This window comes from Arxiozyma heterogenica (genome assembly GCF_036370985.1).
Source record: "Arxiozyma heterogenica strain weizmannii chromosome Unknown scaffold_6, whole genome shotgun sequence".
Taxonomy (NCBI): domain Eukaryota; kingdom Fungi; phylum Ascomycota; class Saccharomycetes; order Saccharomycetales; family Saccharomycetaceae; genus Arxiozyma; species Arxiozyma heterogenica.
Window position 1 is genome coordinate 261,099 of NW_027042659.1, and position 26,740 is coordinate 287,838.

The 26,740-nt window shown below is 31.1% G+C and overlaps 11 protein-coding genes and 1 non-coding gene across 12 annotated transcripts; 5 read left to right on the forward strand and 7 right to left on the reverse strand.

Annotated features, from left to right (window-relative positions):
• Positions 1 to 198: 198 nt before the first annotated feature.
• RPP1 (RNA-binding RNA processing protein RPP1) lies at positions 199 to 1,086 on the reverse strand (the record flags this gene model as incomplete). Its single annotated transcript, XM_064861038.1, has 1 exon — positions 199 to 1,086. One exon carries the CDS (start codon positions 1,084 to 1,086, stop codon positions 199 to 201), a length of 888 nt encoding a protein of 295 aa, XP_064717278.1.
• A 522-nt stretch (positions 1,087 to 1,608) lies between these two features.
• Positions 1,609 to 2,928, reverse strand: PAN5 (2-dehydropantoate 2-reductase PAN5; the record flags this gene model as incomplete). The annotated part of the gene is made up of 1 exon (XM_064861039.1): positions 1,609 to 2,928. The coding sequence occupies one exon, from the start codon at positions 2,926 to 2,928 to the stop codon at positions 1,609 to 1,611; it is 1,320 nt and encodes a 439-aa protein (XP_064717279.1).
• Positions 2,929 to 3,391: 463 nt separating this feature from the next.
• SSZ1 (ribosome-associated complex protein SSZ1) lies at positions 3,392 to 5,023 on the reverse strand (the record flags this gene model as incomplete). Its single annotated transcript, XM_064861040.1, has 1 exon — positions 3,392 to 5,023. One exon carries the CDS (start codon positions 5,021 to 5,023, stop codon positions 3,392 to 3,394), a length of 1,632 nt encoding a protein of 543 aa, XP_064717280.1.
• Positions 5,024 to 5,603: 580 nt separating this feature from the next.
• TFB1 (TFIIH/NER complex subunit TFB1) lies at positions 5,604 to 7,547 on the forward strand (the record flags this gene model as incomplete). The annotated part of the gene is made up of 1 exon (XM_064861041.1): positions 5,604 to 7,547. The coding sequence occupies one exon, from the start codon at positions 5,604 to 5,606 to the stop codon at positions 7,545 to 7,547; it is 1,944 nt and encodes a 647-aa protein (XP_064717281.1).
• A 243-nt stretch (positions 7,548 to 7,790) lies between these two features.
• RRP3 (RNA-dependent ATPase RRP3) lies at positions 7,791 to 9,275 on the reverse strand (the record flags this gene model as incomplete). The annotated part of the gene is made up of 1 exon (XM_064861042.1): positions 7,791 to 9,275. The coding sequence occupies one exon, from the start codon at positions 9,273 to 9,275 to the stop codon at positions 7,791 to 7,793; it is 1,485 nt and encodes a 494-aa protein (XP_064717282.1).
• Positions 9,276 to 9,796: 521 nt separating this feature from the next.
• Positions 9,797 to 10,939, reverse strand: PIB1 (phosphatidylinositol-3-phosphate-binding ubiquitin-protein ligase; the record flags this gene model as incomplete). Its single annotated transcript, XM_064861043.1, has 1 exon — positions 9,797 to 10,939. The coding sequence occupies one exon, from the start codon at positions 10,937 to 10,939 to the stop codon at positions 9,797 to 9,799; it is 1,143 nt and encodes a 380-aa protein (XP_064717283.1).
• A 751-nt stretch (positions 10,940 to 11,690) lies between these two features.
• Positions 11,691 to 12,578, forward strand: HTD2 (hydroxyacyl-thioester dehydratase HTD2; the record flags this gene model as incomplete). Its single annotated transcript, XM_064861044.1, has 1 exon — positions 11,691 to 12,578. The coding sequence occupies one exon, from the start codon at positions 11,691 to 11,693 to the stop codon at positions 12,576 to 12,578; it is 888 nt and encodes a 295-aa protein (XP_064717284.1).
• A 950-nt stretch (positions 12,579 to 13,528) lies between these two features.
• Positions 13,529 to 13,789, reverse strand: RRP4 (exosome non-catalytic core subunit RRP4; the record flags this gene model as incomplete). The annotated part of the gene is made up of 1 exon (XM_064861045.1): positions 13,529 to 13,789. The coding sequence occupies one exon, from the start codon at positions 13,787 to 13,789 to the stop codon at positions 13,529 to 13,531; it is 261 nt and encodes an 86-aa protein (XP_064717285.1).
• Positions 13,790 to 14,873: 1,084 nt separating this feature from the next.
• Positions 14,874 to 14,968, reverse strand: PWA37_004562. The gene has a single exon. It is a non-coding gene; the product is annotated as a tRNA-Phe (tRNA).
• Positions 14,969 to 18,187: 3,219 nt separating this feature from the next.
• Positions 18,188 to 20,386, forward strand: ERG7 (lanosterol synthase ERG7; the record flags this gene model as incomplete). The annotated part of the gene is made up of 1 exon (XM_064861046.1): positions 18,188 to 20,386. One exon carries the CDS (start codon positions 18,188 to 18,190, stop codon positions 20,384 to 20,386), a length of 2,199 nt encoding a protein of 732 aa, XP_064717286.1.
• A 794-nt stretch (positions 20,387 to 21,180) lies between these two features.
• On the forward strand, positions 21,181 to 24,078 carry OSH3 (oxysterol-binding protein related protein OSH3; the record flags this gene model as incomplete). The annotated part of the gene is made up of 1 exon (XM_064861047.1): positions 21,181 to 24,078. One exon carries the CDS (start codon positions 21,181 to 21,183, stop codon positions 24,076 to 24,078), a length of 2,898 nt encoding a protein of 965 aa, XP_064717287.1.
• A 476-nt stretch (positions 24,079 to 24,554) lies between these two features.
• On the forward strand, positions 24,555 to 26,699 carry QNS1 (glutamine-dependent NAD(+) synthetase; the record flags this gene model as incomplete). Its single annotated transcript, XM_064861048.1, has 1 exon — positions 24,555 to 26,699. The coding sequence occupies one exon, from the start codon at positions 24,555 to 24,557 to the stop codon at positions 26,697 to 26,699; it is 2,145 nt and encodes a 714-aa protein (XP_064717288.1).
• Positions 26,700 to 26,740: the final 41 nt, after the last annotated feature.

Consider the following 26,740-nt stretch of genomic DNA (forward strand, 5'->3'; position numbering starts at 1 on the left):
ACGCGTTTTTCTTGTCTTATCATTGCCAGATCAGGAGAATTGGAGATAAGCTCCCTTCTGTAGCACCAGCATTTTCAACAGTATATTACTGTATTAGGAAATTCCACTGATAGCTGTTTTCACTCATATAAATGTATACATAAATACATACATATATATACACATGAATATTGTTCAATAATAGGTAAATAAAGAACTCTATTGAGGCTTGGGTCTTTTCATAAAGTCTCTATTTTCATCCTCGTTGAGTTCGTTTGTTATCCTTCGTTTGCCTATGGGATGAGAAGAAGGTAGTCTTGTGTCATTTACAATGTCTGGACTGTTTTCATCTCCACTACCCATGACAATCACTTGTTTATAGCTTCCGTTACGTAATCTACCGTTTAATAATACCAAGGAAGCATTCTCACCCTGTGCTCTTGAACATTGATCATTAGCCAGTCCCAATGTTCTCAATAGACTACTTACGCCAAGGACATTTCTACATTCTAATGAGGATTGTGCACCACTACTAACTACAATACCACGTAGTCTAGATGCTCTTAATACATTTCTTACATTAGCAATAAATTGACGACGTGATTGAATGTCTCTTAAGGCATAACCATACACTATTTCCACCTTGACACCACGATTGACACAGCTACATATATTTTTGTGTTTTAAAATGGATGGTAATCTAATCCCATAGTTGAATGTCAAAATATCAACGTCTAAATTAGTGGTGGCAATGGTTAAACCTTTTTCACTTACTGGCAATGCTGCTACAATATCAAATGCTTGGGAGATTTTTGACAGTGACTGACCTCTTGATGGATCATCAATAATCAAAGTAATTCGAGAATATATTTTTAATCCAGTAGAGTCCATTAGATCCTTGAATCTTGTATTTATTTGCATCGGATTCATATCACGAACATTATTTGGAAATTTATCGCTTTGATTCACTGTAAAATTTAAAGCAATGTGACTATATCCTAGGGTGTACAGTGTAGATAATGTTATTTTCAAATTATTCAAATTTTCTTCTGTAATTGTATCATTGTATCCATTCTGCGGCCAATGAACATTTAAGTCTACCAACATTTTCGCAATCTATCCAGTGTATATGTGTATATTGTTGTTATTCTTATAGTGTATATCTTTCCCCTTCAATAAGTTTCGAATGCAGTTATTCTTCTAAAACTATCTAAAATAATCAAATATAATACTTACTGTTTATTTCAATTCTTTTTCTTTTTTTTTAAAAAAATGTTAATGTATCTGTTTGTTAGTCTCATCAGTTTTTATTAATATTCTTCTCTTTTTTTTTATCTTATTTAGTTTTTTTACACAAGAAAATTTTTCAAAATCATTTATTGAGGTTAACTAAGTTTATAACAAACAAATGTCTAGCTACAATACATTCTTTCATAAACAGATATATACAAATTGATGGATATAGATAAGTAAGCATGGGTATATATCCATCTAAATACTTAGAAAAGTATTAATAAATGAGAGTTTATTAAAAATATATGTATATATTCTTTTAATATTGGCAGCTATAATATAATACAAACTTATATAATGCATATGATCTATAATATTTTGGATGTGATAGTACTTCTATTTGTACTTCCAATCCCCCACAGAGGCTCTCTTTCTATTCAATCCTAATCTCAAATTAACTAATTCTGAAACCGTCTTATTAACTTTTGCTGATTCCGGACTTAACCCTAAATCCTTCGCCAATTTGACAATATATCCATTGATGTACTCTATTTCAGTATCTCTTAAATATCTAGTGTCTTGTCTCATGGAACTACTATTTTTGGCATTAAGCTCACAACCAATCTTAATGATTTCAGTGACCAAATGGTCAACTGTCAACACTGAATTGACTTTCAATGATGGATATCCTTCTAAATTATTATATTTATTTTCATACTCGAATAACGGTTTATAAGCGATTCTTAGGACTTTTAAGCTTTCTTCTATAATAGAAGTAAATACCTGTCTACAGGAATCAATCATTTCACCATTATCACAATCTATAATAGCAGTTATTGGGTTTATGCACGAATTGATGGCAAATTTGAATAATTGGCCAAATAGCAACTCTTGGTATGTTACATATTGACAATTAAATTCCTTAGCAAATACAGGTTCTGTCAAAGTTTGGATTAAGGAATTTCCATAAGTATCTGAGTGAATATCTTCATTGGTTTGAACTATATCGTCTTTGGACCAAGGTAATCTAGCAACTTTAATTCCAACAAATCCGGCATGATTAAAGATAAACCCTTTATCTTGGAACACACCATGAGAAATGACACCTTGAAATAGATTTGGTCTATTATCTTCTTGTAGAAATATTTCTTCCCTTAACACTTCAAGGACACCTAATCCATTTTGAATTAAAATTAAATTGGTATTAGAATCAATGTAGGGTAAATATGGTTCCAATGCACTCTTAGTTTGATATGTCTTTGTGGTGATTACTAAATTTTCAATGTGCTGTTTGGGGAAAGTATCTGGACAATAACTTTTCTCCAATTTCTTAACAGTCAATGGAGTATCCTTTTCAAACAACCTTCTAATACCAATAGTAGAACCGGCATCATCTTGAAATTGAGACAATCTTTCTTGATTTCTAAATAAGGGAATAATCTCAGCCTTTGTGTACTGAAGTAAATTAATGGCCAATACGGTCCCCATGGAACCCATACCAACGATATGAATAACTGGTCTACCAGCTAAAGTCATTTGTATATATATTCGCGGTGTTTTATGAGTGATTCTTTCAAAAGAAAGCAAAATAAAAATAATAACAACAAAATAAGATAAAAAAAATAACAAGTAAATGTAAAAGAAGAAAGATACTGTACTTAGTTGAACTGTTGGGACTATCTCCTTGGTTTTATATTTATGTTTTACAAGAACCATTAAGGAAGTTCGAGATTAGATATGCTATAGAAATTAGTCATAATGATCACGAACTTAAAAAATAAAATCTTAACGGCTGATAAGAACCCTTTTACTTTTCTTGTTTATTAAAAGAAAGAAATGGAGGAAAAAGAAAAATAAAAGATAATTATTTTTAGGGTATTTTGTATCTGTAACATTTTTTCCATTTTTTTCTTTAGGTTTTCTCTTTTTTTAAAAAAAGGTCTCTGGTAAATTTTAACCGAAACATTGAACGAGAAATACAATTTTTATTAAATTCACTTTACTAAAAAAATAAGTCAATAGCAAATAGTAAATACTATCATTGGCGCTGTATTAAAATGGGCTAATATATATAAATCAGGATATAATAGAAAAGTTCTTATGGAATAATTCTATTTAATTAAAAGTATATATGTGTATGTGTACTTATAATATTTAGTTATTTATGAAAGATTGAATTTTAAGCTTCATTCTTAACGGTTTGACCAGTCTTTAAATCTCTGGCAGCTACTCTTAAAACACCATCTCTATTAATATTCAAAGAAACTTCGACGCCGGCGGTGGCACCTTTAACAGCGACATCTAATAATTTTTGCGTAGCCTTATAGTGTTTTTCTCTAACAATTTCTGGTTCATCGTTTTCATCAGACCATTCTTCATCATCTTCATCATCTTGTTCTTCCTTGTCTTCTACTGGTGTTGGTTCAATAGTCTTTTCTTCAATGTAAGATTCACCTTCATAGACAGAAATTAATAAATCACCTTTAGCGTCTTTGAAAGTCAATTTCTTTTGAACAGGATAAGAAGTTTCAGCTGGGAATATTGGGACAAATTCATTGTCAGCATTTAATAAACCAATTGGTTTTTGTAAGTGTAAAGTGTTAATGACAACTGCTTGTAAAGCATCCTTTAATTCATCTTCGTCGTAATCAGACACTAATCTACCTTGTAGTGCGGCACCGGATGCAGTCAATTCATTTGGATTGTTGGTAGCATTATTATTAGCTGGACCCCAGATTTCTACTGATTCTGGGAATAAGAATTCTAAATTAGAAGATAACTTAGGAGTGAAAGAAGCACCACCGGATAATAAGACGGCATCAATGTCTAATGGGTCCATATTAGCCTTGGCAATAACGTCATCAATAAATTGGGAGAATTTAGAGAAGACTTTGTTGGCTGTTAACTCGTATCTCATTCTGTTAATAGAAGCATGGTAATCGAAACCATCAGCCAAGGAATCAATAGAAATGGTAGCAGAAGTAGCGTTGGATAAGGTCTTTTTGGTAACTTGAGCGTTGGCTCTTAATTTGGCCATAGAACGAGCATTGTTTCTTGGGTTTGCTTTAGTTTTCTTTTCGAAATCTTTGGCAAAATATTCAATCAATTCAGAGTCTAAGTTGTCACCACCTAATTGGTTATCATGTGAGGTAGCTAAAATAGTGAATATATCGTTACGAACAGCAATAACAGCGGCATCAGATCTAACACCACCGAAATCAGCAACTACGACATTAAGATCTTTATCATTTGGGAATTGTCTAAAATGTGACAATAAGGCAGCAGATGGTTCATTAATGAATTGAACAATTTGTAAACCAATGTTAGCTGCGGCTTGGCTTAGGGCGGCCCTTTGTTCTTCGGTGAAATTAGTTGGAATAGTGATAACAGCTTCTTTAACAGATTGGCCAATGTAATCTTCTGCAGCTAACTTTAATCTATTTAAATGTCTTGAAATAACTTCATCAACAGTGATCTTTTCAATGACACCTTCACCTCTAGTTATGGCAAAACCAACTTTACCATCTATGTTGATGGCAGGGGCACCATTTTCACAACGGGAGACATCGCATTGGTCGAAGGGAAGACCTATGAAGTCACGGAAATTGACAATAGTGTTTTTAGGGTTTCTAATTAGTTGTTGGTAAGCTTGACCACCGTGATACTCATCTTCACCAACATAAGAAAGAACAGATGGAATAGAACGTTCACCATCTGGGTTGGCAATCACATCTACATCATTCTTAGGATTGATATAAGCAATGGAAGAAGAAGTGTTACCAAAGGAAATACCAATAACTGGGGAGGACATTATTTTTTTTTAATATTTATGAGATAAGTAATATTTAAATGTCAGGGTTTTCTAGTTTTTTCTATTGGTTGTTTTCTTTACAGAATTACCAAATGATTGTTAATGTTGTGATTTTTGTTACCTTCTTTTTTTCTAATTGCTTCGGGTTCCTTAATAGACAAAGAAATAGAAATACACAAACATATACACAAATACACCTGCTCAAAAGTTGAAGAGAAGTTTACTAAAAAAGTCATCACAAAGGAAATTCATAAAGTTTAATTTGATATTTTACTTTACTCTAACTGCTAACTTCTGAAGTTTATTTCAATGAAAAATTGGATGAAGTCATCGAAAATTTTAAAAAACTTTGGCCTGAAGGAAAGATAGAAAAACTTTTATCTTCGTGCAGAGTGATCCAGAAAATTTCCAAATATCAAGGGAATCAGAATACACAAAACGGCCTAAACCCACTAATATGACATTCATATATTTGTGTGCTTATAATTATACGTATTAATAGATTGTATATTAGTTAATACGATATCGGTTGATATTCAAACAGATTGATACATATAACTACCACGATTGTAACTAAATTATGTCACATTCAGGTGCTGCTACTTTCAAAAAAGTCTCTGGTATAATCACAATAAATGAAGATGTATCACCTGCACAACTGATATGGAGGTCTACTACTGGAGACAAAACACATACTATATCTTTAGAAACAATAGATAAATTACAGGCTACGCCACCTAAAAGTGAAAAGATGATGTTAAGACTGATTGCAAAATTGGATCCAGATGAGGTTGCTGCTTCAATGGCTAAAAAAATTAAGGATAATGATGGTAATGAAATACCTGCACCTCCTCCTAAGCCTGTTTCTCATATGTTTTCCTTCAATAATAGAACTGTTATGGATAATATTAAGTTAACTTTGCAGCAGATTATTTCTAGGTATAAAGATATTGAACAGGAAGAAGAAAGACGTAGGACTGAGACCCCACTGTCTACTGCGGGTCTTGATCCTTTAACTGTTCAACAACAACAGCAACAACAGCTACATATGCATCTACAACAGAGTCAAACACCATTAATCAACACGGCCCAATTAGATGATTCTTTATCTAAGGAAAATCTGTTACTAAATCTGAAATTGCAACAGTCGCTGTTGAAGAATAATAAAGAGTTGATGAAAACATTCCAAGAGACTGTAATATATTCTGGTCTACCACCAGAAGAATTTTGGTCAACACGTATACCTTTGCTACGTGCATTCGCATTGTCCACATCACAAAAAGTTGGTCCATATAACGTTTTATCCACAATTAAGCCAGTAGCATCTTCAGAAAATAAAGTTAATGTGAATTTATCAAGACAAAAAATTTTAAGTATATTCGAAACTTATCCTATCGTTAAGAAGGCATATGATGATAATGTGCCTAAAAATTTTAAAGAACAAGAATTTTGGGCAAGATTTTTTTCTTCAAAACTGTTTCGTAAGTTGAGAGGTGAGAAATTGATGGCAAATGATCGTGGTGATGTCATTATTGATAGATATTTGACTTTAGATCAGGAATATGATAGAAAAGATGATGAAAGACTGAGCCATCCTGTCACCAAACTAATTGACATTGCAGCTAATCGTGAAGATGATCCTGTAAAATTAGGGCATAGGCCTGATTTTACTATGAGACCTGGTGTAGATGTCAATGGTAATAGTGATGGTACGATAGATATCTTGAAAGGTATGAATAGATTGTCTGAAAAGATGATTATGGCATTGGAGAATGAATATTCAAGATCGAACGTGCAACAAGAGGATCCGTGTCAACAAGAACGTGAAAGCATAGAAATATTAGATTTAGAGAAACCATTTAAAGCAGATTATGCTTTAATTCATTTAAATGATAAAGAAAAGGAGAAATCAATAGAATTAATTAATAATAATAACAATAATAGTGATGATAGTAATGGTGCAAATAATGAAAGTTTAACACCAGAAATTATATCAAAACATATATCCAATCTTATTGATGACCTGAGTTCCAATGTAGATTTAACTAATGTAATGTCTGAGAGTAGTGAAAACAACGTAATTAATCAACGTGTTATTCAAGCAGTGAAAATAAATGCCAAACAAACCAAATATAATCATCTAGATCCCATGTTGGGAACTTTTATTGGTCGTTCTGATGAGGATGAAGCAAAATCAGATCTTCCGGTAGATTTGTTAGAGAGTTGCAGAATATTACATTCAACATGTTGTGAATTTCTTAAACATTTCTATATTCACTTCCAGAGTGGTGAGTATAAAAGAGGTATTCTTGTTAATAAGCTATACAAGCATTTAAAAGACTGCAGTATGAAATTAAAAGAACTATTTGATGATGTTTTGAAAGAAGATGGTGAGGCTATGGCACAGATAACCACTGCATATTTAAAACCAATTTTGGATTCTGTTATGTTTGCCATTGCAAAATACGATAAAGCATTTGCTGATTTTAATAAGAATGTTCCACCACCATTATCTTCTTCATAATAAATATGGATGCATGTTTTATTCTATTTATTTATATGTTTTTCATTCATATCATAAAAAAAGGTATTCATTGAGATATTATTATGAATGCATTTTTAGTATCTTCATCTTTTTTTGGAAATGGCCTTTCCTTCTAAATTAAATCTATAATAATTTACAACTTGTTATTATATAGAGAGATATATGTATAGATATGTTTGTGCATGCATATATTTTTATTCAAAAATTATATATAAAAACTCCTTACATTTCTTCTTTATCCATGTTATCCTTAGCCAACATTCTAGCTCTTCTACCTTTACCACGTGCGGCCTTTTCCTTGCTTCTTCTACTTAATTCTTTAACAACCTCACCATTAGCTTTATCAACAGAGTCCCTTAATGCTAATATGATGTCTTTATCCACTGTTTCTTTTGGTAACTTTTTGCCTAAAACCTCTTCAATTCTTAAAATCAATTCTAGATCGTATTGCGATACTAAAGAAACAGACTTACCAGATCTACCTGCTCTGGCAGTTCTTCCAACTCGATGAATGTATGATTTTGAATCAACAGGGATATCATAGTTGATAACTATATCAACCGATGGAATATCTAGCCCTCTTGCTGCAACATCAGTAGCCACAAGAATGGTCTTTTTGCCAGCTTTGAATAAATCTAGAGCACCTGTTCTTTGGTTTTGATTTAAATCACCGTGCAATGCAGTGGCATTGAATTCTAACAGATTAGCTAATGCAGATATTCTCTCGGCATTGGCCTTTGTTCTAGTAAAGACTATCATAGATTTTCCCATAAATTCATTCAATAAGTATATTAAATATGTGTCCTTAATACCACTTGGTACAACCATCAATGTTTGTATCAAAGTGTCAACAGTTTGATATTTATTAGATACAGCACATTTCACTGGGTTAGTTAAACTTGCTCTTTGTAGTTTATCAATCTTAGAAGTCATGGTAGCAGAGAATAAGTATGTTATTCTTCCTTTAGTTGGTATAATTTTGAGAATTCTGTCTAACACGGGACCAAATTCCATATCTAACAATCTATCCGCTTCATCCATCACCAAATATTTCAATTTTCTCAATGAAAACCCCTTTGTATTTTCTAAATGGTCCATTAATCTACCTGGTGTAGCAATGATTATATGTGGTTTCCTCATAAGATCTCTTGCTTGATCCATCATATTCATACCACCGACAATACAGACGGAACGCACTCCCATCAAGGAACCAAGAGAATCAAATGTCTCTTTGATTTGTTGGGCCAATTCTCTTGTTGGTGCTAAGATACAAGCATAGTAAGGTTGTTGGTCATGCCATAGATTGTTTAAAATTGGGATGGCAAATGCAGCAGTTTTACCAGACCCTGTTTGAGCAAGGCCAATAATATCTTTGCCTTTTAAAGCAGGTGGGATAGACTTGGCTTGAATTGGAGTAGGTTTAGAATAATTCAAATTTTGACAGGCCTCGATTAATTCTGGTACTAAATTCAATTTTTGAAACGAATCAAATGTTTCATCTTCATCATTGGTGTCCCCTTCTTCTTCTTCCTTTTTTGTACGTTTCTTTTTATTTGATTCACCGTCAGTGGAATCTACACTGTTTTTATGTTCTTCTTCTTTAAGTTTCTTTTGATTTTCTAAGGCTTTTGCTTTAATTTTAGCTACTAAAGAAGTAACTTCTTTTTTGCTAGATGAAATTTTTTTATCCACTTTCCCATTAGCCATATTTGAAATAGTTACCTCGTTATTTAGTCACTTACTTATGTGTTTTATGATATATATGGTGAATATGATGAATGAACGGAATGTATTTATATTATAAGAGTACTAAATTGTCTCATATACATTAGTTTATATATCTCATCGCATCTTATCTTATTTCATCTCATCTCTTTTTTCTTCATGACTGGATTTTTTTTTTTTTCATGGAATTAAATTTTTTTTGTCCTTCTTTCCTTGAAAATGTAAAAAATTGTGATAAATTGGAAAAACAGCGATGTTCTTCGAGACTTTGGTGAAGATGAATAAATATATAGTGGAAGATTAATACCATACACACATATACACATATATACACACATATAAATGGATATGGAAACGCCCATCTATCGTATATAAGTATGCCAATATTTGGAAATTGAAACTAATTGATTGTATAATTGGAATATTTCATATCTTCATATGTAGGGAATGGAATAGAAAAGTTATCTAAAATGATAATAGTTATATAAATGCAATATGATATTTTAGAATATAGCGTCATGTAAAGGACAGAAATTTTTGCCAATTTTGTTTATACCTTCAATAGCAGCTACCTGTTGTGATTTCTTAACAAACCAACTTTTAATACAATGATAATGGAATACACAGAGGCATTCTAGTCTGCCTACTTTCTCACCTGGGAGCATTTGTTCAAAACATATAGGGCATTCTTCATAATCATTACTGTTTATAGAAAGCTTGTCGTTCTTGTTCTTTGGATACGGTATTTTATATACAAGCATTCTATTCCTAGTTGTTGGGCATGTTGAGTCGTTATTATTGTTACAATTTTCATTATTTTCATTGCTATTGTCTGTAGATAGAAGACTATCATGATGTTGTTGTATTCGTTCTGCTCTTCTTATACATTCTTCGACATGCAGTTCAATAATATTTTCATGGTGTTTAGGAGAAACTTTCTTAAAATTTATATTGCAAATAGGACAAGTATTCATATCGTCATCTTCTTCGACACCTTCGTCGTTTTCGTTGTCTTCTTCTACCTCATTCTCCTCCTCTTGGACATAGTTTACAGTATTGTCATCGGCAGTTTCTATTCTTGATACATTATTGACATTATTTGTGTGTGTTTGTGTACTACCAAAAGCAACTCTGTTAGATGCATCACTTTCTATGGTTGTATCTTCCATATTAATGGGAAATTCAGTCACATTAGAGACGTTCAAAGAATTAGTATCACTATTAACTGGTGAAAGGGACTCTTCGTCTAATGTATTTTGACATGCAACATCACTAGAGCTATTACGTTTCTTGGAAGGTGATGAAGAAGAAGGAGAAGAAGGAGCAAACGACTGCGTATTTATAATAAGTCCCAAATGTAATAGGTTATTATAGCAAGAATTGCAAGTTCTATAAGGTGCAAATTCCTCTATTGTGGAATCAGGTCTCTTAATCACATGAACTTTATTTTTATCATATCGAACAAAATTATTTGTACAATTTTGACAAAATATACTTCCGCAACATCGGCAATGATGTCTTCTTTGGAAAAATGTGAAAGTAATATGACAGTTACCACACTGGGTTATTTCCTTATCCTTCTGCCATGTGGCTTTACTATTGATATATCGCTGTTCTGATAGGGATGGCCGTCTTACTGATGACATGATTCATAAGTTAAATATATATATATGTATGTATGTATGTTTGTATAAATAGATAGGCAGTCAATCAAAAAAAGAAAAGGAAAGTAAATGAGGAACAGTAAAAATGGATCTATAAAAATATCAAATTAAATTAATTCACGTTTAGAGAAGTGTTAATATCAAATATGTCTATATAAATATTTTTTTGTGCTTTACTTTATTTTTTTTCGTTTTTAAACAAAAAGTTGGTTAAGAAGAAAGCGGAATATCATATGAGAAAATACGAGTGACTATGTGTGTTTAACTATTTAATCGTTGCAGTTATACCAAGTATGTAAACAAGTGATACCATACCAACGTTTAATGAAAATCATTTAGAGATAAAGATGGAGTTTTACTATTTTTCTTCTTCTTTTTCTTTTTCTTCTTCCGTTGGAGAAGAAATGCTTTTTAATTTATTAAAAACCTTTAGAAAATAAAAAAACTCCTTTTTCTAATTATTTTCGCAGGATCGATTTTTGTAGGCAGTGTTTCTTTTATTTAATTTTTTTATTTTTTTTTAGTATAAATATATTATTCTTCGGTATTTGGAGATATTATTAATTAGTTGTATCCTTATAGGAAGTGAGTCTTTCAGATGTATACCTAGTCCACTTAATTAATTCGTTCCAGATGGGAAGCGCTTCTTGAAGATTGTAATCTCTCCTAATAATCAAGCAGTTAAGTAACAAGGTTCTCTTTTTTTTATTTTTTTTTACTATATAATCCAATAATGGTTGGTAAAATCAGAGTATTCAAAGATGTAATTAGTAGTATCAAATTGAAACAATTTGCTGAAATAAATGGCTTAACTATAAATAATAGGTGCAAGGTAGGTTCAGATATTACGGATCATTTGTTATCATTTACTCCACTTCAATATCCATTGTCTAAAGATGGGTATTTCGATTACTTGATGCCCGATAAGATTGATAATAAATGTCTGAATTTCCTTAATGATTGTAAGAGTGGTACTTATTTGAGACGAGTATGGGGTGGTGGTTCACTGAAATTGTTTTCCTCCATTGAACATGATAAAATTTATTCTTGTGTTGAGTCAGTTAAGACTTTGAAAAGGACATTTAGTGGTATATATGTCATTTTGAAAAGGGATATAATACATGCTGATGATACCAACACTAGTAATCATGAGTCATCATCATCATCATCATCATCAGTATTGTTACAAGAAATTAGGAATCTTGTATACACAGATTCTGAACCTACTGTTAGTTATTATGACAATTTAACTAATGATAGAAGTCTCTTAGACGGACAAATAATTGAAACATTTGCTTTTGAAATAGATAACGTAACTAAATATAATATCTTATCTTCAAATCCACATAGGGTTCATTGGGATAAAAATTATGCTGTAAACATAGAAAAGTATAAAGATATTATTGTTCCTGGACCTTACATTTTACAATTAAGTACAAATTTAATTGAATCTGCATTAGGTTCTCCTCTCACTAATATTAAGTATAGAAATCTTAATTTTATCTACTCTACTACTGTAATTAACCTCTTGGCTGATTCCAAATTTAAAACATTTTGGTTAGTCGATAAAAAGGATCCAAGATTGATATATTTTATACTTAACATCGAGGAAAACATGTAAACTATATGTATATATATGTATATAACGTTATTCTATGTTTGATTATGTTTTTGTTTGTTTCTTTCTCTCCTCCTCTCATACAGCGTTTCCTCTCATCTTTTCACCATTAATGACATCTGCCCCTAAGGATTCCATTACCTCTCTCTCTATCAGGGAACCGATATTTGGATAAGCCATACTGGCTTCATAAGCACTGACAATTCTTTCTTGAGTGATACCTATCTCACAATAAGCTAGAGCTTTAATCACATTGGCATAACGTGTAATGGTTATTCTTATACTATTACTTAAATCAGGGTCATTTTCATCAGAATATATTTGCCATGAGGATTCTTCTTCTAGTCTTGTGATGGATACATTAGTAGAATTGGCCGACAAACCACCATTTTGGTTGCCTATATTGGATTTTATTGTGGATCCAGCACCAGTGGATCCACCTGGTGGTAAATCTTTGGCTATATCCATTTGTGAAGTCTTTCTTAACCATATATAACCATTCACCCCAAGTACTACAGTTATGTTTCCAGGTAGATTATGTGTGTGGTTTTTAGCTCTTACAATTAACGAACTAGGAACTTGGATAAAGAGACCATTTCTTAATTTCCCATATTTCAAAGATCTTGTATGTAAAGAAGCGCTTCCATCTTGAAACAAAGATTGAACTTCTGCATTTAATAAATCACCTTCTTTCAAAAATGTTCTCATTTGCAATTCATCACTCTCAGATTTTCTTCTTAAGATACCACCAGGTAAATTGACAGATCCTAACATTAATACAGCATATTGTTTTGCACCAATATCCACTTTCCATCTTTTATTCCCGACTTCCACAATCCTTCCAATAACATGATCCCCAGTCTCAGGAGAATATCTACCTCTTAATGGAATCACAGATAATAATCTATTCACTCTGGATACAACCCCAGCTACAGAAGAATAAGTCATTTCATTTAAAAATATGTTCCATGACCCCTCATCCAAATAGGGTCTTCAGTAATCAATTCACCAGGTGTCACAATTTGAAAACTCAATCGATCTTTGCTTGTACCATTTTCACTGTCAGATTCGGAACTTGATATATCGATGTCATTGTCAAGAATATTATCTTCATCTTCATCACTGGATACAAATCCTTGTATGGACTTGTTTAATACCATATTGGCATTTTGGAACCCACCATTTTTCTTAACAACTGTTATAACAGCAGACATAAGGAACAATTTATTGTGTGTGTATGTGAATGTGGGTATATAGAATTCACAGTATTAAATAGTAGGATATATATATTTATGTGTATGTATATGTATATAGACTACTATTCAGTGATGCTTATTTTAATTGTCATTTTATCTAAAACCGGTTACTCTTATTTATCTCATCGTGTTTTTTGTAAGTTAATTTTTGCATGAATTTTTTTTTTCATCTCTTGCAATTTTGCTTGTCAAAATTTCCTATAAAATATATATATAGAGAGAGAGAGAGAAAAAAAAGAGAATGCGTGTTTGAATTTTATTCTAATGGAAGATGAAGTGAGATACAACATCCAGTGATCAAGATTATTGAATAGCTATATTAAAATAGAAAAAACTGAAGGTAGGTATTGAGAAAAAGGGGATTTGTTGACATCTTTTTAAATTTATTTATTTTTTTTAAGAGAATATTTTATATTAATTAACTTATACATGTAATCTTTATGTTGTTGCATTATATATAATTTTGTAAACTCGTTAATAAGTAATATTCTTATATATTTTTTGTTGATAAACTTTATATCTATTTATGTGCAGCATTTTACCATATAGAGTATAGTTATTTTTATATTTTTGGTTAAGGAAAAAGATAAAAATTATTCTTATTATTTTACGGCTAAGAAGAGTACTCCTCTCATAGCAAATTTTTATCTGATCACATAATTTATTAAATCAATATGAACTTTACTAATCTCCTCTGTACTAACAAAGCCTCTAATAACGGTTAAGCTGGATATAACAGTGAAAAAAAAAAAAAAAAAAAAAAAAAAACAGCTGAATAAATATAACAAATATCAGCTAAGTAACATATACTATGTATTTACATATCTTTTCTTAGTTCTTGTTGGTAACTCCTGGTTTTATATGATGTTTGTAACTTTTCCTTCACAAATTCTTTATACCTGCCACTAATAATAGTATATATTCTTTGAAATTACATTGTCCAAAAAGGGAAAACTTAGGAAAGTTAGGGTTGTCGACATCCTCTTACCAAAAATTTGAAAAACCCTAATACATCATAATCTAGAATAGCAAAAAAGAAAATTGCGAATTCTGTGGATCGAACACAGGACCTCCAGATAACAGTGACTAAAGTTTTCAATCTTCAGTCTGGCGCTCTCCCAACTGAGCTAAATCCGCAGCTGCTTGTTGTTTTTGTTGTGGAATAGAATAGTTATAACCATCAAGATTACATAAGATCCTGAATGAATCTAGAACCAATTAGTGTATTAGTAAGCCATACATGTGCTACAACATTAGATGCTGCATAATAAAAAGATTGGATTACATAAGACCTTGGCAAATCTAGAATTTACCTATTGTTTTATTAAGTCCCACGTGTATTACTAATCACCATGATTAGAGAATTGGGATGCAGTTCTAATCCAGTAGTGCACCTAAATTAATATAATAAATTTTAGGGTTGAATCAGTCAAGTCATTAATGTAGTAACCTGAATAATCGATCGAGCTCCAGAAAACATATAAAAGGACAACGTTTTCTGGAGATAAAAGATCATCTTCCATAACCGTTTCTTGTAAATAATTTATATATTATATATGAAAAAAGTAACAAGTCAAGTAACTTCGAATAAGTACATTAGCTCGATATAAGTCGCTTAATATATAAGACCGTTTAGTAATTACACTATCGACTATAGTTGATTACTGTCTCGATTATTTGAATTACTATTAATATTAATTGCGCTTCCCTGGAATACACAAAGAACTTCACCGCACCATACTACAACAGTTTTGTGGAGATTTAGGGTTTTTAAAGTAGGTCAATCTAATGAACAGATTAAGACTGATAGAATATAATTAATAAAAACGCTATTGAATGGATACGTAGGCAATAATGATTTACTATAGAGATATTATATTACTAGACTTAATTATTTTATTTAATGTTTTGTTATCACTTAGTTACCCATTTATGACTTGTTTATTTATTATTATATGTTATATATAAATGAGTGGCTACGAACAAAAATCTATCTTTTCAAAATGTTGTCCTTTTATATGTTTTTAGGACTCTATCAATTATCCAACTTGATACATTAATAAGTTACTCATAGATTATCGTCAATAATTAGAATAATTCAATAAATCCTCAAAAAGTACCCTGAACAATAGGATGTGTGATAAATAGTCACACTTTACTGACTCATTTATTTGACCTATTTGAAAACTTTAAATTTTTTTTCTGGAATTTTTTTAAATTCTAATTCCTTATTATTATTAATTCTAATTATTATTTGTCTAACTCTCATAAATTCATCTATTATACAGCATTTTCTTATTGTGGCATATGTATACTTAATTATTTGAATAAACATACTATCCGACAAATAGATAGATCAAAGGCATATTTAGAAATACGTTAAAGATAGAGAATTAAAATAATTGTTGCTTACTTTTTTCTTGATTTATATAATGAAGATAAAAACAAGTATAAATTAGGCATAAATATTGATGGAAGTTGACAAACTTAGTATTTATTGTGGTGTTACATACCATTAAGTTATATATATTTATTTTATTTTTATTTTAAGTTCTTGAATTCACTATGTATATATATATATATATTCTATTTAGTATAAACTACATTTATTTTTTGAACTTTTCTTTTGGAATTTTCTTTTTTCTTTAAATCTCTGAAAAGTTCTTTTGGCAAAAAAAATAGAATAAAATGTGTTTCCCTATGCGATGTATGAAAAAATTCATATTACTATGTAATATACAAAAAAGCTAAACTGAAAAATAATTTTATATATTCGATCCTTCTTTATAAGTATAGGAGAGTCTTGAAAAGTGGTAGATTTTATATCTGATATCGTCATGATTTAAGCAATAAGTATATCAATACAAATAATATAGATAATTATATATATTATGGCTATAAATGAATATAACTTGATTCGTCAGTATTTTTGATTTTCTTCTTAAATTATTATTTTTCTCGAAAATACATGTTATTATCACTAATAATATAGTAAAAAAATGCTTAATAAAGAAACCTAGTAAATATATGAGTTATTCTCTAACAAAAAGATTAGTAATGTCTTTCTTATACAAATAATCTTACATATATTTGTTATTTGATAATTGTAAGGAACCTGGCTAGGATTTGATAGAAACGTGATCTCAAAGATAGCATTTGAATGTCTAGATCGAAAATTGGCACAATTGCATGTGAAATATTTAGTAGAAGTTATAGAATATTATTGGAAGACTTCCAAGGAATGATAATTATATCAGAGTTTGTTTATTTAGCACTAATATTAAAAGATAATTTTTTAATATTATATAAAACAAAAAAAACATAATAAGAAGTTAATTATATGATTCTAGGGTCATTATTTAACAGTATAGAGGCTCTAAGTAAGATTGTTTATGCTTCCATTAATTCATGTAATTTTTTTTTGTTTAATTACAATGACTCTGACACTCAATTATACTTTTTCCCTTACACAAAAAAAAAAAGTAGACATTGTTTTTATTTTTTTAAATTTAAGTTTTCTAATAGAAGGAAGCAATATAAACAGAATTTTTCAAATAACTACCACCAACAATGATTAATCAATAAAATGTTTTAAAAGTCAAAGCTGCTTCTTCATAAATTGTTTTCCAACCAAATATACACATTAACAAACACTAAAAGCATTATATGTATACCTGAAGTGCTAGAAAGTTTTCAATAAATCTGTTTCTATATATGTTAATTCAAGGACTTTTGAGTTATTTCACATAGGTTTAAATAAACAATATTACAAAATATTTTCTCTATTTCTTATACAAACAAAAAGATCAAATAATAAAGTTATTACTTGCTTATTACAAATCACTTTAACCCCTCTGGACATAAAAATAAAAGTAGAAGACAAGAAGTAGTCCTTACAGAGTAACCAAAATACCAGAAAAAGAAATAAACGAAAATGAAAAGAAATGTTTAAAAAAAAAAAAATCCTTAACCTTTTATCTTCACAATAGTACTTAGTTCCAACTTTTAAAGTTAGTGTCGAGAAAAAGATACTAACCAAACAACCTGTCCATTGCTACTATTAATTATATAATACAAAATTATCTTATACAATCACATTTTGTAAATATCATTTTCCACGGAACATACATAAACGAAAAAATATCAATGCAATACTCCAAGATCCCTTTAACCTATTATCTGTTCATTTAATCATTAACAATATCCAATGTTTTAGAGAATTACACACATTTCAAAATACATTATTCTTACTCAATATACTATAAAAAGTATATTTGTATCTTTTGCAATTGTTAGCTACTAGAATTAACCAATTATGTCGAAATAAAAGTACAACATTTCAAAATATAAAAGAAAATGACTAAATTCTATTCTGAACTTTTAGATTTGCCAAGAACAAATCCAAGACAATGGAGATTAAGAACAGATAAATTAGGAAGAGAAACATGGGATTATATTGATGAAGAATCTTGTAAGAATGATCCTCAATCCACTTTTACCCAATGGCTTTTACAATTACCAGAATTTCCTACACCGGAGCCTACTATAACAAAGGATGATCCAGACTTCAGTGCTTGGGAATCCTGTTTAAATGGTGCCAAATTTTTCAAGTTATTACAAGATGAGAATTCTGGTATCTTTCCTTGTCAATACAAAGGTCCTATGTTCATGACCATTGGATACGTTGCAGTACATTACATTGCTGGGATCCCTATTCCTGAACCACAAAGATTAGAAATTGTTAGATATATTGTTAACACAGCACATCCAGTTGATGGTGGTTGGGGTTTACATTCCGTAGATAAATCTACTGTATTTGGTACTGTATTAAATTATGTTATTCTTAGATTATGTGGTATGGAAAAAGATCATCCTGTTTTGAAGAGAGCAAGGTCCACTTTATTAAACCTTGGTGGTGCAATTGCTGCCCCACATTGGGGGAAAATATGGTTATCTGTGTTGAATTTGTATAAATGGGAAGGTGTCAATCCTGCTCCCCCAGATATGTGGCTTTTACCATATTCATTACCAATTCATCCTGGAAGATGGTGGGTTCATACAAGAGGTGTTTATTTGCCTGTCAGTTACTTATCTTTGGTCCGTTATTCTTGTCCTGTAACACCACTTCTTGAAGAGATTAGAGAAGAAATCTATGCTAAAGATAAGTTTCAAGATATTGATTTTAGTAAACACAGAAATACAGTATGCGGTGTAGATCTATATTATCCGCATTCTAAAATATTAGATTTTGCCAATAACCTAATTGTCAAATACGAACAATACTTAAGACCGAAATGGCTATTCGATAAATCAAAAGAAAAAGTCTATGACCTAATTCGTAAAGAAATTGAAAATACCGATTATCTATGCATTGCCCCAGTAAACCAAGCGTTTTGTGCTTTAGTAACATTAATTGAAGAAGGGAGAGATTCATATCAATTCAAAAGATTCCAAGACAGATTCCAAGATGCCTTGTTTCATGGTCCACAAGGTATGACCATCATGGGTACCAATGGTGTCCAAACTTGGGATTGTGCATTCATGATACAATATTTTTTCGTGGCTGGATTAGCAGAAAGACCTGAATTTTATGATACTGTAGTAGCTGCCTATAGATTTTTGATTAGATCCCAATTTGATTCTGAATGTGTTCCTGGAAGTTTTAGAGATAAAAGAAATGGTGCATGGGGGTTTTCTACAAAAACTCAAGGCTACACTGTGTCTGATTGTACCGCTGAATCTGTAAAAGCTATTATAATGGTCAAGAAATCACCATTTTATAAGAAAGTTCATGACGAAATCTCCGATGAAAGATTGTATGATGCCATTGACATTTTAATGAATTTACAAAATATTTCATCTTTTGAATATGGCTCATTTGCAACTTATGAAATGATTAAAGCTCCATTATTTTTAGAATGTTTAAATCCAGCGGAAGTATTTGGGAATATTATGGTAGAATATCCATATGTTGAGTGTACAGATTCATCTGTATTAGGATTAACCTATTTCCATAAATATTATGACTATCGTAAAGATGAGATCACAAAAAGAATTCAAATCGCAATAGATTATATTAAGAATACACAAAGTTGTGATGGAAGTTGGTACGGTTGTTGGGGGATATGTTATACATATGCGGGAATGTTTGCTATTGAAGCCTTAAATTCTGTTGGAGAAAACTATTCCAATTCTGAAGTGGTTCGTAAAGGTTGTGATTTTCTTGTTTCTAAGCAAATGTCTGATGGTGGTTGGGCTGAGGTTATGAAATCCAGTGAATTACACAGTTATGTAAGTGGTCCTCAATCATTAGTAGTTCAGACTGCATGGGTCATTATTGCATTGCTATTAGCGGAATACCCAAATAAAGAGATCATTGATAAAGGTGTAAAATTATTAAAGGAAAGACAGGAAACTTCTGGTGAATGGAAATTTGAATCTGTTGAAGGTGTTTTCAACCATTCTTGTGCAATTGAATATCCAAGTTACCGTTTCTTATTTCCAATTAAGGCTTTAGGACTATACAGTAAAATCTATAAAGACAGTCTGGTATAAATTATCATTCTTTTTTTATTTAATTATTTATAAACATATTTATGACATTTATATTATTATAATATAACATTGCAGATTATACTTAACAATAAACATATATATATGTATATGTATTATCCGTGAATTAAGATACTATGTCAATGTAAAAAAAAACAATCACATTTAGGGTTTATTTAATTTTGTCATTTTATTTATCTCACTGTATACTTTTCTTTAGGGTTCATACATATTTTCCCTTATCTCACCTCATTTTTTAATTCAACAAAAAAAGGCTGAAAAAAGAAGAAAAAACCAAAAAATACCCAAAAGCAAAACCAAAGACAAAAAGCACAATAAGATTAGATCAAATACAAATTTAATAGTCTCAGGTTTGATACATACATATATATACTAAATAAATTTGTATTATGTATCCTGAAACAAAACTATACACATAGACAGTATACAAAGGTTATCTGTAACTCTAAAAAATCAAATTACTTTTTTTTTATTTTTACTTTTCTAGTTAATTTTTTATCGTATAACCAATTTGCTATACCTCCAACTAATCGAAAAGGTCCATTCATTAAATTCTAAAATCTTTGTTTATTTTAGTTATAAAAATATTACTATAAATTCTCCTATTGTATTATTTTATTCAAAAGTTGTTATTTATTCACTCATTTATTCATTAAATTAAATCATATCATCTCTAAAAAATAAGATATAAAAAATAAAATATAATATTCTTTTAAAAGAAGTATAATAAAAACCTCAAAAAAGTTACTTTTGATTTATCGTCTTTTGAAAAAAACATGGAAACCATAGATATCCAAAGTAGATCCTTTGTAGTCCGCTGGGTGAAATGTGTAAATGGCGATACTATCAACTATCAGGTAAAACCACTAAAAAAATCCATTGAATTAGGTATTTATAAGAAACTAAAAACATCTATTGATGACCAACACACTAGCCCTTCTGTTCACATCGCACCTGACACAAAAGCTGTTTTGGACTACACAAATAGAGTTTTACAAAGTAGAACCAACTCTTTCAGTGGTTCTAATGATGATCCTTCATTATCTATTAGTTCTATCCAACAACAGTCTCAAGAGGGGTCGCTCCGTGAAAGATTGGATCTATCTGGTTTTACTTTAGTCAAATGGGTCGGTCATATCGATGGAAATAAAATGTTTGAAGGGTCAATAAACGTTATGGATAATGATCATTATTATGCTTTTATTTTAGATAATACATCTTCTAAGAATATAAGAAAAAAAGTGTTGTTTAATGCTAGTACCATCAATGATGACGCAATATCCATGGTGAGTACCAGATCTGCACCATCTCCTACTATGGGTTCTTTTCAATTACCACCAACACCTCAAAAGGATAGTCCTCTTGTTATTGGAAAAGGCAGATATTTACAGGGTTATTTACTAAAAAAGAGGAGGAAAAAATTGCAAGGTTTTAAAAAAAGGTTTTTCACTCTTGATTTTAGATATGGTACTTTATCTTATTATATGAATGAATACAACCAAACAAGACGCGGTGAAATTGTTATTAGTCTTTCCACAGTGAGTGCTAACAAAAGGGATAGATTGATTATGATAGATTCTGGGATGGAAATTTGGGCTTTAAAGGCAAGAGATACCACAAGTTGGCAAATTTGGGTGGATGCCTTACAGTCATGTTTTGAACATCAAGAGAATGGGTATGCTTCTGAGTCGAACATATCAAGTGATGATAATGAAGATATGCATTCAAACGAATCTATCTCTTCACAGGAAACAATAAATAATCAAACTTATGTTCCATTACCGGATGAAGCATATGAAAGTTTTGAAATAAATCTCAAGATTATTCAACAAAGATTAGAACAATGTAAAAATGAATCAAAATTATACACCTTAAAACACAAAAATACTTTACTTTATTCTAGAAACCGTTCCTCATCATCTTCATCTGTTCTGGGGAAGATAAGATTAAAAAAGTCATTAACATTATCTCCGAATGCTTCTACAGACTCTTTGACTCCTATTGATTCGGAATCTAACGAAATATCACCCCTTCAGGAACATGATTTATACCAGAAATTAGCAGATTTAGAAGAACTTTTTTCTCAGTTTGTTAAACAAAGTCGAAGATTAACTGTAGATCATTTATATATCACGAGAAAGATACGACAACAAACAACAGCCTCTATCTATTCTACTTTTAGTGACAATGACGAATATTTTGATGCTGTAGATGTTATTAATCCTGGAGTTATTCTGTTAGATGATGAAGATACAACTAATGACAATGAGATGAATAATAACGATAATGTTGATGAACTTAATAATACACTAGATAATTATAAACTTGCCTTAAAAGGACCCTTACAAGAAACTAATAATAAACTAGATTCTACATTAATAACTACACAAATTATTCAAGTAAGGGAAGATGAAATATCGATATTATCTCCAACTTCAAAAGAACCAAAAAAGATTTTAGAATTCAAAAAGCAAGCTGAACCTAGAGATAAATATGAAGAAGACTTAATAACAAAAGAAGAAGAAGAAGAAGATCTTTATCCTTTGCCCATAAATGTACCAGTGCTGCATCGTGATGATATAAAGGCTGCAACCTCTATGCCACCAAGTTTATTTTCCTTCTTAAAGAAAAATGTGGGGAAAGACCTAAGTTCAGTGGCAATGCCAGTCACCTCAAATGAACCACTAACTATCTTACAAACAATTACTGAATCATTTGAATACGCATCTCTTCTTTCTAACCTTAAAAATGATCCTATCCCATTAATACCTGTTACCGCCTTTGCAATCTCTTACCTTTCGTCTTATAGAGACAAAACAAGAACTATAAGGAAACCTTTCAATCCACTTTTGGGTGAAACATTTGAATTAGTTAATGAACAAAATGGCTTTAGATTAATTACGGAAAAGGTATCACACAAACCTCAAATATTCGCATTTCATGCGGATCATAAGGATTGGGAATGTACTTATACAGTGACACCTGTGCAAAAATTCTGGGGTAAATCTGTTGAATTAAATAATGAAGGTACTATTGAATTAAAGTGTAAAGCCACGGGTGAATATTTCGAATGGTCTCAACCAACCACCATGTTGAAAAATCTAATTGCTGGAGAAAGATTTTTAGAACCAGTTAATGAATTTGAAGTAATATCATCTAAGTCTGGGAAAATTACAGTTTCCTTTGAAAAAACTGGTATGTTTGGTGGTAGATCAGAAAAGGTTATTGCAGTATTAACACCCAGAGACAAAAGTCAAACTCCATACAAAGTACTTGAAGGTAAATGGACAGAACAATTGAAAGATTTAAAAACCAATAAGGTCATATGGAAAACTGGTGAATTAGTAAAAAATGCCAAAATAAAATATGGTTACACTAAATTTGCTGCGAATTTGAACGACATTACTGTCATTGAAAAGGGTAAATTACCTCCTACCGATTCAAGATTAAGGCCTGATGTAAGAGCATATGAAAATGGTGATGTAGAAGAAGCGGAAAGACTGAAGTTGAAGTTGGAGAAGGATCAACGCGAAAGAAGACAAAATGGGTTAGATGTCAAACCACATTTTTTTGTCAAAAATTCTCAAAACAATTGGGTATATAAGAAAGGCAAAGATAGTTACTGGAGTAGAAGAAAACGTGGTGATTGGTCAAATCTGACTCCATTATGGTAACAAATTACTCAAGGGCATTTAAACAGATAGTGCAATATTTCATATGTCCTTTTTTCTCTTCCAATTTATTATGATGTACTTAATTATACATACATACATATGTATATAAATAGATAGAGTTACGAGAATCATAAACTAATGTTAATATCTTGCTTAGAATCAATTTAAATAACTAAAGCTCAACGACAATAACAGTGGCTAATAGCTCCTTATTTATGTATAAATAACGTCTCATTTAATAAATATCTTAAGTGATAGGATTTTGGAGGATTCTTCTGAAATTTTCTGAAAGGATGAAAAATACAGAAATCAAAAAATATAATAATATTACAAACCCAGCAAAAATAATAATAAATAAATAATCTTACACTACATCTGAAAGAGTGGGAAACATCAACAACCATTTTGCTTGTGAATCCAACTGTATTTCATATTGTTAGCGAAAAAAAAATATAACAATTAAAACAGGTGATACTATGTCTCAATTAATAACTGTGGCTACATGTAATTTAAACCAATGGGCTTTAGATTTTGAAGGTAATAGAGATCGTATCTTAGAGTCTATTAGAATTGCTAAGGAAAGAGGTGCACGTTTACGTGTTGGTCCAGAATTAGAAATTACCGGTTATGGGTGCTTGGATCATTTCTTAGAGAACGACCTATGTTTGCATTCTTGGGAAATGTATGCCCAAATTATCAAACGCCCTGAGACACATGGTTTAATATTAGATATTGGTATGCCAGTCCTGCATAAAAATGTGCGTTATAATTGTAGATTGCTCTCTTTAGATGGAAATATTTTATTTATTAGACCTAAGTTATGGCTGGCCAATGATGGGAATTATCGTGAAATGAGATTCTTCACGCCATGGATGAAACCAACTGTAGTGGAAGATTTCTTATTACCTCCAGAAATTCAAAAAATTACTGGTCAAAAAGTTGTACCATTTGGTGATGCTGTTATCAGTACTCTAGATACTTGTCTTGGAGCAGAAACATGTGAAGAACTTTTTACTGCACAATCTCCACACATTGCCATGTCATTAGATGGTGTTGAAATCATTACAAATTCTTCTGGTTCTCATCATGAATTGCGTAAGTTGAACAAAAGAATAGACTTAATTCTAAATGCTACTCAAAGGTGCGGTGGTGTATATCTTTATGCAAATCAACGAGGTTGTGATGGGGACAGATTGTATTATGATGGTTGTGCTTTGATTGCAGTTAATGGTAAAGTTGTAGCCCAAGGTTCACAATTTTCTTTAAAAGATGTTGAAGTCGTCACTGCAACCGTTGACCTAGAAGAAGTTAGAAACTATCGTGCATCTGTGATGTCTCGTTCTTTGCAAGCGGCTGCCACCGATATTAGATACAAAAGAGTCGACGTTCCAATTGAATTAGCTCGTATGAAAGAAAGATTCGACCCAACTATTACCCCAACCAAATCTAAGGATGTTTTTTACCATACTCCTGAAGAAGAAATTGCCTTAGGTCCTGCATGTTGGCTATGGGATTACCTTAGACGTTGTAATGGTACAGGTTATTTTCTACCATTATCTGGAGGAATTGATTCTTGTGCCACTGCCATGATTGTTTATTCTATGTGTAACTTGGTAGTCAAAGAAGCCAAAGAGGGTAACCAACAAGTTTTAAACGATCTTAGAAAGATCGCACGTAGTGAAGATGATTGGATCCCCGAAAAACCACAGGATATTGCCTCCAAAATTTTTCATACCTGTTTCATGGGCACCGAAAACTCATCAAAGGAAACAAGAAGTAGAAGTCGCTGCTTATCTGAAAAAATTGGCTCTTATCATGTAGATTTAACTATGGACAGCCTTGTTTCCAGTGTTGTCACCTTATTTGAAGTTGCTACAGGGAAAAGACCAATATTTAAGATTTTTGGTGGTTCTCAAATTGAAAATCTGGCTTTACAGAATATTCAGGCTCGTTTAAGAATGGTCTTAGCTTACCTTTTTGCTCAATTATTACCATGGGTTAGAGGTATCAAGAATTCTGGTGGGTTATTAGTGTTAGGTAGTGCCAATGTGGACGAATGTTTAAGGGGATATTTGACTAAATATGATTGTTCTTCTGCAGATATCAATCCAATCGGTGGTATCTCTAAGACTGATTTAAAAAAATTCATTGCATATGCATCAAAACAATATGAAATGCCTATTTTAGATGATTTCTTAAATGCTACACCAACTGCTGAGTTAGAACCTATTACCAAAGATTACGTTCAATCTGATGAAATTGATATGGGTATGACTTATGAAGAATTGAGTATATTTGGATATTTAAGAAAGGTGGAAAAATGTGGTCCATATTCAATGTTTTTAAAATTATTGCATTTGTGGACACCTAAATTAAAACCTGCCCAAGTTGCTGAAAAGGTGAAAAGATTCTTTTTCTTCTATGCAATCAATAGACACAAACAGACTGTTTTGACACCAAGCTACCATGCTGAACAATATTCTCCAGATGACAACAGGTTTGATTTAAGACCATTTTTAATTAATCCAAGATTCACTTGGGCCAGTAAAAAGATTGATCAAGTTGTTGCTCAATGTGAAGGCAAGACGTCCGCGAATTTAGATATTATGAGTGTTGATTAAACTATTTATATACCATCAAAAGATAGAGAATTATTTTTTTT